This window comes from Gavialis gangeticus, unplaced genomic scaffold (genome assembly GCF_001723915.1).
Source record: "Gavialis gangeticus isolate Ggan-Ray unplaced genomic scaffold, GavGan_comp1, whole genome shotgun sequence".
NCBI classification, from domain to species: Eukaryota; Metazoa; Chordata; order Crocodylia; family Gavialidae; genus Gavialis; species Gavialis gangeticus.
Genome location: NW_017729031.1, coordinates 45,620,667 through 45,631,298, shown reverse-complemented (window position 1 = coordinate 45,631,298; position 10,632 = coordinate 45,620,667). Strand labels below are relative to the sequence as shown.

At 46.7% G+C, this 10,632-nt stretch overlaps 1 protein-coding gene across 1 annotated transcript in view; it reads left to right on the top strand.

Annotated features, from left to right (window-relative positions):
• DPP4 (dipeptidyl peptidase 4) overlaps window positions 1–10,632 on the top strand; it is a 97,400-nt gene that overhangs the window by 23,066 nt on the left and 63,702 nt on the right. Inside the window, exons 3-5 of the mRNA XM_019522838.1 lie at window positions 8,091–8,183; window positions 8,651–8,745; window positions 8,859–8,933. Coding sequence (XP_019378383.1) covers window positions 8,091–8,183; window positions 8,651–8,745; window positions 8,859–8,933 — 263 coding nt within the window. The remainder of the gene's footprint in view (window positions 1–8,090; window positions 8,184–8,650; window positions 8,746–8,858; window positions 8,934–10,632) is intronic.

Here is a 10,632-nt window from a genome sequence, read left to right as displayed (position 1 = left end):
TTGTTCTATGATAACTAGGGAAACCAAAAGCAAACATTAAAACATGTAGATATTTAGAAGTTATTTTATTATGATGATAGAGTCACTGGTAGGCTTCCAGATTGATTTAAAATTGTAAATATATCAGTAAAGCATTGCCCTTCTCTCTCTCTCTTTCTCTCTCTTGTGTTCTTTTGTTTTAATTGTGGAAGAACATGGATTTTGGGGTATTTTAAAGAGTGAATTTGGGCTTTTTTCCAGAGATTTTGCAGTTTTCAAATAGGGAACACCAGAATTCCTGGTAGTGAGGCAAGTGACAGGATCCAGGGAGAGGAGCCTGCTCAGGACTGGCACACAGGACCCAGCTGGAGGTAGCTGACCTCTTGGCCATTTGAGACCAGGAGGACATGCTTTGACAGTGCAAAGCAGGCCACCACACTGAGAACATCTTCCGGGTGATAGCTGTCCAGATGGCAAGGAGGCCGCACACATGGCAGCAGTGTTGTGTAAAGGCCAGCTGTGCAACCACAGCCCACAGCTGCCCCAGAAGTGCATGCACCTCTGCTGTGGCCATACAGTCGCCATCTGGGTCTGGCAGGCATACAGCCTTGGGGCCACAAGCTGTTGCAGGTGGCAGCAGGTCACAGCCAGGCAGCAGCCCCCACTGCCAGATAGCTGCAGTGGGTAGAGGGTGCAGGGAACTCTCTGGGCTGCTTCAGCAGCCCAGCTGGCCAACGGGTAGTGTCCCCATATACCAATTAGCCAGGACCCAGAAGCTCCTGTCTATTTGTGCGATCCAAGTACCATGGGCCCTAAGGTGTACCCAGATAATTAGCGGCCCCTACTGTATGGGGCTAATGGATGAATGACACAACAGAACTCTTGAGACGACAATGGCAAAAAACAGGCCAGGAGTGATGTGAGGGTCAAAGGGTCAAAACATGAAAATGAGTGTTCCTCAGGGGGACACTGAGCAGAGCTCTTTGGGCCATGCCCACTGGTCCTCAAAGATATCTAAGGAGCTGGTGGATGCCGCCCAGTGGTGCTCTGGGTAGAAATGTGAGCAGACCAGTGAGAGGAAAGCGGCCCTGCAGTCTCCGGGCATCTTCCCAGCCAGAGCCTCCTTCCTCGTCATGTACAGAGCCCACTGGGCCAGGGCCAAGAAGAGGTTAACAGGAGGTTCTGGGACTTGACGGGGCTGCAGATTGGGTGTCCAAAAATAAAAAGGTGAGGGGTAAAGTTCATCCAGAAATTGAGGAGGAGGTTCTGGAGGTGGTGGTGGAGGTGGAGGGGATGCAGCCTGGCATACTTGAGTGTCATGTATGCCAGGGTCTTCCCCTGACCACAGAAGGGGCAGGAGACTGGAGCGCCTGTGAAACTTGCCACGTACATGCCCGTGGCGATGGCTTCATGGAGGATCTGCCAGCTGAGGTTTCCAGCGGCTCATGGGATGAGGGTGGAGTACAGGCTCAGCCACTGGGGTGGCCCCAGAAGCTCCTGTCTTTTTGTCCATTCACTTACTGTGGGCAAGGCCCACATGGCTAACTAGTAGCCCCTTTTTACGGGGGCTAATGGACGAATGGGCAACTAAATTCTTGGGACAACTAATGAAAAAAAAAAAGGATAGGAGTGTCTTGTGGGTCAAAAGTGTCAAAAAGTGAAAATAAGTGTGACTGAGGAGGGACTGAGCAGACCCCCTGGGCCACACCCACCAGTCCTCAAAGGCATCCAAGGAGCTGGTGGACACCACCCACTGGAGCCCACTGGTGCTGTGTGTGGATGAGTGAGAAGAAAGTGCCCCCACAATCTCTGTGCACCTTCCTGACCAGAGCCTCCTTCCTGGTCAAGTACAGGGCTCACTTGGTCAGGGCCAGGAGGAGGTTGACCAGGAGGCCTTGAGGCTTGGTGAGGCTGTGGATGGGGTGACCAAAAACAAAAAGGTGGGGGGTGAAATTCAACCAGAACCTCAAGAGGAGGCTCTGGAGGTGGAGGGGCTGCAGCCTGGCGCCCTTGAGAGTCATGTGTGCCAGGGTCCCCCAGAAGCTCCTGAGAGCAAGTAGCCCTGAGCTGCTTGCCAGGGCAGCATTTTATACTGCTGAAGCCAGCACTGGGCAGGTTTTTGTATTTCTGGGGCCAGCACAGGTGCTGGCCCCAGGCTCTAGCTCTCCCTGGCTGCAGATCCAGGAGGAGCTGGGCAGGGCTATTTTGCCCCAAGTGGCACATCTTGCCCCATACCAAAGTGCATGTCCGGGCACATGCACTGAGGTAAAACTCCCCAGCTCAAATTTATGCTGTTCCTATTTGAGCTGCTGCAAGCACAAGTACCTGCATGTGTGGATGCGCCCCCTGAGTGTAGTCAGAAGTGCCAGATCTTGGTACTGAGGAAGAACTATGGTCTAGCAGTTAGAGCACAGGACTGGAGACTAGAATTTGTTAGCTTTGCTGTTATGTAGTAGGCAGCAAATTATTAAGCTTCGATTTGTGGAAATGCCCACTAACTTTGGGCACTTTGAGTGTTTATTTTTCATAGTGTCTTAAATATCATCACTAAATTTCTCGTCTCTAATTAGTGGACATTTTGGGAAAGCATTACTTCTTCATGTCTATTTTACAATCTGAGTCTAATAACAACCATGTGTGCAACAACAATACCTATTTTGTGGAGTTTCTGTGAGGCTTAATTGTTTGCTTAGCAATATGAGATCTCTGAAAGGTGTCCCAGAAGTAAAGAATGGTATAATCACTTCTGAATGGATTAATTGGAACTGCCAAGTTTTGAGAAGTGGTTCAAAAGACCATTGTACTCATAACAAGTTTTGATTAAGGATGTTTCCCTGGAGGAAAGGCATGGTTTTTCTTCTTTCTTTTCTACATCCCTTCACATAATTCACCTTTCTCTAGTTTGATTTTCCCCAGTCTTTCTCTTTCGGAATTTCGTTTCATTACACACTTTTTCCCATTCTTTCTCATGTCATCTGTCTTCCGTGAGAGGTACCACGCATTAATTGTTCTTGTTTTTTGCTGCCAGGAAACCAGTAGTAACAGATGACAGAACAAGGAGCAATGGTCTTGAGTGGAAGCTCCATCCTTGGGGGTTTTCAAAACCTGGCGAGCAAAGCTTTGGCTGGGACAATCTAGTTGGGGATTATCTTGCTTTGAGCAGGGGGTTGGATTAGATGACCTTCTGAGTGAATTTTGAGGTGGCTACAGTCCCCCCCATAGCCCCTTCCCAGCACCACCACTGCTGCTGTCTGCCCCAAGTGCAGCCCACCCCAGCCCCACTGCTGGGAAGAGCCTGGCACTGCCCCGGCAGCCTGCCCTTGCCCTGCACACAGATCCAGGGGCACGTGCCCCCTGTGCCCTCCCAGGGTACATGCAGCAGCGGGAGCTGGTCCCCCCTCCCCCCCACCTCCTGGACAAGCCACTCGCAGCTCCATCCTGTGCCCCGCCCTTGCTGTGCAACGCCTGCTCCAGCCCCAGCTCCACTCCCTCCCTCACAGTAGGGGCTTGATTTGCTCCCCCATGCCCCTTCCTTCCCGCCTCACCCCTTCCCCCACAACAGACTTACCAGCCGGGTGCCACTTTCCGCACTGTATGACTGCATACCAGAATCAGATCGGTATCGGCTGTTGTGACTCGTTAAATTCGGCCATCAGTATCAGCCCAAAAATTCTCTCTCGGTGCACCCCTATTTTATATCAGTTATTCTCAATCAGGTTATCATAAGATCCTTTGAAGGAGTGCTGTGTAATATTACCACTGTTAGGTGTGTAAACAGCAATGCACGATTCAAAAGATAAACCCAGAAATTTCAGGGTTCACTAGGACTCCATAGTGTCAAGAACATTCTGACCTGCTGTGGCCTTTCAAGCTCTTTACAATGGAAGAATTTCTCTATTTTTTTCTGTGATCAAGAAACAAGGGAAAGCTAAGAGCTGGCTTTTCCTGAGAGGTGCCCTAAATCTAAAAAGGTTATCACTGGGTTATATGATCTCATATTTCAAGGCTGCTGGTTTTTGCTTCTGTGATCATGGCTCCTTCCATCTTTCTTCTGACCATTGCAGACAACTGCAGCTTGTGAGATCTGTGACTTTTATCTTTCTCAAATCTCTTGAGCAGAAGGCTGGTTTATTTAGCACTACACTCTCCTAATTTGACTCCTACCTCATTTCTCAGGTTGGAGCTCGTCTTGTACATCAGAGTCTCACCCATCCATTACCAGCTACCTCCTAACTCTATCCTTGTTTCTCCTTCTGTCTGTCTTTAACATCTCACTGCTGATTTCTTGTGTGGGCAAAAGCACCTGGTCATGACATAACTTCTGAAGTTGACAGTGGAAATGTCCTCTTTATAATGGGTCTCCGCTGGCTGTAATTATCTTTAACTCAGATGTATTTCTTAACCTGGGGCTATCCAAGTGGTGGCCCATGGACCACATGTGGTCCCTGAGGTGTTAAACTGCAGCCCCCAGATTCCTAGTCTGAGGGCCATTCCCTCCTTTGCTCCTGGCTACTGCTGCCAGAGTTCCCAGGCTCCCCCTCCCTCCTCTAGCTTCTTTTGCCTTGCCTCACCCATGGGAGCTAGGGCTGAGCAGTGTGGCTCACAGGGCTGATAGAGCCCATTCATGCTGGTGTGGTGCAGTGGGAGTTGCTCACTGTGTGGCACGGGGGGGGACTGTGCAGTGAGACTGCACTGCAAGTAACACATCCACATGTGTAGGAGGCTTGTGTCGTGCAGCATGTTCATGCACTGAGACCACAGGGCATGTCAAGGGCTCATGTGGTGCATCAGGGCTCATGCTGTGCAGTGGCAGGAGAAAGAGAAGCGCCCTGGGAACCTACACAGTGTGGCAGTGGGTGTGAGGAGGCTCATGTGGCACAGTATGTGGCCTACATGGCCTGCAGTCCCCAGCTGCTTGGAAAATGGAGATCCCTGCTTTAACCCAAAGGTTGGATGATGGGTCATCAACCATCTGCAGTTCTGTTTATTGTTGTCTTTGAAACACTGCTGATATTTATAATCACTTCAGTATTTACTTGTTGAAATTCATATCTGTACCTTAATCACTTCTTATTGCCAGCCCAAAATGGATTTCTTTGGTATCTTCTTTCCTTGAAGAGAAAAAAAAGATAGGGAGAAATACAAGTTTTGCATGTCCCTGTACTGTGTGCTGACTTCAGGAATGCTACCATTCAGTACCCTTCCTTTTCCTGGATTCCAGTACACTTCAGACATGACTTGCGAATTACCTTCCTAGTTTTCAAACCGTCATTGTCCTTGCTCTGCTCTGTCTCTTGGACCTTGTATTCATATAATCTGACCTTGGCCTTCTCTCCATTCCTTCTGTTCTATTGACTACATAGATAAAATGAAAACCTGTGTGATACTCGGTCTCTGTAATCATGATGATAGCAACTAATCTGCAAAATGTACATTGTTACTTATCACCCTGAAAGTGCTGACTTGATGGTAAAGTTTTAGTCCTTATTGGAGGGGTACTTGTGTCTTTTATGAAAGACTTTTTCTCCCAAGGGTTTTTTTTCAGGCTTTTCAGAAGAAAAAATCACCTTTCTTTTTGGATGAACCTAGTTTCAAACCCTTTTGTTCAGCTTTAATATTACATCTTGTGGTGGCAATAAACCTAGCAATCATTTGGAGAGAAGATAAGTTAGATAAATCTAGCTTTTATTATAGATAGTATATATTTAACCAGACCTTCCACCACAAACTTATCTTAAAAGTTTGACAAAAGTGATGTAATAAAAAATACACTATCTGCTTTACAAGTTTTATTGATCCTGTTATTTAATGTTTCATTTGCACCATCTATGAGACTCAAATTTGTTAATAATTAAATAGATGGTGAATGATAAAGTCTTCAATAATATGAACTTTAATGGCAAGTGTTATATAAACATGTGATTTAATATTGTGTGCAATAGAACTTTACAGTTGTTGATACAACCTAGCACCAAACATGCTTTTATATTCAAGTGGCAGTTCTGCACTTACAGCAGCTAAAGTAATTCAGGGCCCATCTTCATAACTTTGAGGCAAAACTATATTCTACCAAGCAACGTCACTGGGTTTAAATTCCAGCCTAGTCCATTTCTTCCTTTGACACCGGAGACTGGAAGTGCTAGAAACCTTATGGATGAGTGAATAAGCTAATATTTATGTTCCATATTCCTTTTATTCAGAGTGATATTTGAAAATATTTTGTTTCAAGAAAACAAAGAAGCTTTGATCCTGAAAATCCTTGAATCGTGTGGCAGAAACACAAAATGAATGGATGCTACAAATAATAGACAGAACTTGGTCTAGTCTTCAGCATTGGGTGGGAAAAAGTCTCAAACCCCCTGTGCAATACTGTGGCAAGGAAGTTTGATTTAAATTTGAATCAAGCAGTAATTTTCTGAGTACTGAAAGTGGAATGAATCCCCATTGGTTTAGAGTGGAGGGAATGTAAGTTTTGCCTCTTTCTCTTTTTTTAATAAGTGTGTACAAACTTCATGAGATGGGTAGAGCAGAGAAATTAAGACCCTGTCTTTATTGCCAGTAAGGTGTTCTTGGTTTTGTTTTCAACCAGTGCAGAATAGCCATCTCTGGGTGCATCTACATGTGCAATTAATGTGAAGCAATAAATTCTGGAACAGTTCAAGCCAGACTTAACTGCTCCCGGGGGTCAGTGTCAGCATGTGCACCCAGGACAGCAGCAATTTGAGCCAGGGCAGAGCAGGCCCCTGGCTGGCTGGGCTGACTGGGCACAATTTACACTCCCAGTCAGTCTCTACACACGTATTTCAGTGCAGTTAGTTACTCCTCTGCAAGACAGTACTGTCCCTAACATTACTTTCTTACAGTGGAGTTAATTAGTTTACTGTGCCCTAATACCAGTGAACGTGTAGACTGTGATGCTTATCTGTAGGACTAATTAGTAGACCTGTGCGAATAGGGAAGTATTGGATTCGGATTCAGATTCAGCCGATTCGGATTGCTGTCCCCATTCAATTTGGCTGAATCAGAATCGGAGATTCGATGCTGTTTAGGTGCTGATTCAGCCCCATCCTCCCGGCACTTGAAAAAAAAAAAAAGCCCCGCACTCACCGGCTGCAGCAGCACCAACTGGGGCGTCTGGGGGCTCGTGGCAGAGCCCCCCCATGCAGCGCGGGGCAGTGGGGATAGCAGGGATCGCGCCTCCCCGCCACCTCCCACACTTGGCAGCCACACAGCAGCTGTCATCATGCACTGTGAAGGAGCAGCTCCAGCAGTCAGCTGGAGCCCAGTACCGCTAAGCCTCAGTGGCTCCAATACCGAGACAGCGCGCAGCAACCTGCTGAGGCATGCTGCACTCGCACCATGGAGCAGCCGCCACGTGGGTGCCAGACAGCAGGCATAATTCCCTGCTGCTCCCCACTGCCCCACACTGTGCATGGGGGCTTTGCCATGAGCCCTCAGAGGCCCTGATCCCCGCTCTGCCGCCAGTTTTTTTTCTTTTTCTCTTTTAAGTGCTGTGAGGCTGGGTGAGGGATGGGGCCAGGCAGGGCAGCCATGGGGGCTTCTGCCGTGGTTCCCCCTGCCTGGGAGAGGCAGGCACAGCTGGAGGAGCTGCAGGAGAACCTGTAGCCACGTGGCTGTGTCTGCCTCTCCCCGGCTGATCTGAATCTCTGAATCTCTCTGAATCAGCACTGAATCGATTTGGAGGCTTTGGATTCGATTTGGACCTTTTAATGAGTCCCCCAATTTGATTCAGATTCAGAGATTTGGCCACTGAATCGGACCGAATCTCCTCCAAATCAAATTGGCACTTGAAGCTTTGCACAGCCCTACTAATGAATCTATTCTGCAGTAAAGTACACATGTAGATGTACCCTCTCTAGAATTCCCCTAGGACTTACGTGTGGTTTTTACCATGAGGTTGCTAGATGGGGTCAGCAGGGATTCCTCCCACTTGTGGCTGACTTGACTTGCAGTGAAACTCAGGTGTTTTGTTTTCATTAATGCTCTACATCTGGGTAGCCACAAACTTGTTAGTTAAATTGTGATTTATTTAGTAATGAATCTTTGGCAGGTAGGTCATAACTGCATCCAAATCTTTGTCTCTATTCTAGGAGGTACCTCTGACACACGACCAACATTTACCTTAGAGGATTATCTGAGTGATGGCTATAACTACAAAAGATACAATTTGCAGTGGATTTCAGGTAATCCATCTAATACTGATAAAGTGTTCTTTCTGCCTGTCTCTGTTATTTGACATCCATGTGAACAGCAGGCTGCATTTACCTGAATGGAACTAGCTGGTATGTGACGAAAAAAGTTTGTGATTTTTGTGTGGTTGTAGAATGATGTCAGTAATGACAGCAGAATGAGGATGACTAATTATTCAGTGTTCAGCTGTATCTTCCAGCAAATTCCTGTGTTGCTTGTGATGTGAAGGCACATTGCTTGCTGTGGGGACTCGAGGGTATGCCTACTGCTGCAGCCTTTGGTAGGATGCTGCATAGTCCTTCCTTGTGCACCTTTCCATTTATAGGCCAGTGGTGGAATTGGAAGATAAGGTAGAGCTCTTTTTCTTTTTAGGTGCGCTGAGTTCCCCAAGGGAGTTGGTGAAGCATTTTGTTTTATGGTTTCTCTGTGTTGATTTATAGTTTCTCTCTTGTTCCCTTAGGAAATGAATACGTCCACAAAACAGTGGATGGCAGCCTGCAGATCATCAGTGCTGATAATGGAACAGTCTTAAAAACTCTGAAAAATACCACAATAGTATGTCCATATATTGTACATTTTAGACTTTGCATTGATTCTTTCCTTTTATGTGTTTCCTTTATATATGTAACCAGTGTGGCATGTAACCATTCTCTTTCCTTCTTTGATAGAAAGAAGTTGGAGCTACCACAGCTATGTTCTCACCAGATACAAAATTTGCTTTGCTACAATCTGGCTATAAGAAGGTACTAGTATGTTCTCTCTTCTTGAGATGAAGAGCTGGGAAAAGGGGAGCTGGGGACTGACTGGGCAAAAAGAGTTGGAGTGGTAGGGACTGGGAGGAAATGCAGTGCAATGAAGTGATCCTGTGTAAGGTTGCTGGCAGAACATTAAGACAGACACATAATTGGAGTCTGAGGAATGTTATGCCCCATTGTCCAAATTGTATGACCAGCCATGCCATGTGTGTATGGCAAGTTGCATAATTCAAGGAATTGGGCATAAAATTCCTCAAATTCTAATTGTGTGATTGCCATTTGTTGTGGGGGACTATTTGATGTCCACAGCATCACGGTTAGGACCGTTAAAAGCTGTGGGCTGCTTCAGAATGGCCGCCGGCGATAGTCAAAGTCCTCTGGACCCCGTGCGGGGGTCCAGAGAGGGTCCAGATGTAGCTATCCCCAACTGGGGATGAGTAAAAGCTGGCCGCTGCTGCGCTGTGTTGCGTTGGGTGACCGGCACTGTAAAAACATCAACAGACTAAAAAAATGGACGGGGGTATCCTCCTGGCATCTGGCGCTCGCAGTTAAAAGGTTAAAAGCCTAAAAACCCCATGCTGGGGCTGCCACTGGGTTGGGTGACCAGTGCCTTAAAAACACCAATAAATTATGGGGGACAACAAAAGAGAAAACAGGGCATGCACGTGCAGGGTCATAGGGCCAAAACAATTGCTCCCTGGGGGGACACTGAGCAGAGCACCCCGGACAGCGCCCACTGGCTCGCAAACTTGGAGAGCTCGCCAGCGGCTACTGCCCAGTGGTACTCTGCCCAGAGACGCATGCGAAGGACACCAAGGAAAAACGCCCCAAGGTCACCGGGAGCCTTCCTGGCCAGAGCCTCCTTCCTGGATAGTTAGATGACAAGCTTGGCCAGAGCCAGGAGGAGGCTGACCAGGAGGTCCCGGGCCTTGCTGGGGCTGTCACAGGCCAGCTGGGCACTGTGAGTATATTAATTTAGTTGCAGACTGACTGAGCACTGCAACTTTATTAGCCATTGGGCTTTTTGGTTTGGGATCGAGGAGGTGATGTTGGGAAGGAAAGCAATGACAAGTTTTGCTTATAAAAAAGAATAAATTTTACTTATAACAACAAAAGATATAGTTTACATATATGACAGTTAGTAAAAAGGTTAAGCTAATAAACAGACAGCATAACAATACAGATTAAAATTGACAGTGATTATAAAACAGATAAAGAAATTAACCAAGAGTTCCCACTTGGTTAGCAACTTATTGATAGTCTCTCAGTTAGAAGATACACATCATGTTGATTCAGTGGTCGGACGTCTCTGAACTGGACTGTCCAAGGGAGAACCAGGGGAGGCTCCTCAGTCAGAATCTGGTCCTTGCTCTCATAGATCCATGGGGGTATGGGACAGCAATGACCTTTCTGTTCCATCCTTCCCCGAGGGTTACTTAACATGTGTGTTCTTTCATATCTTATTTATCCTAATTTTTTGGTTATATAGCCATTCATAGTGTTACTTTATAGCTGTTATCCTATGGGGTTAAAAGGTGTTAGAAATCATTACAATAAGTTACTGCCCAAATTTGGGTTTACCCAATAAGCAAAACACACCACATCACTTTGGGGTTTGAGATTAACATGTCTCTATCTAAGTTCAGCCCACTATGTTAATTATACCTTGTGAATATGTTCGTTAATT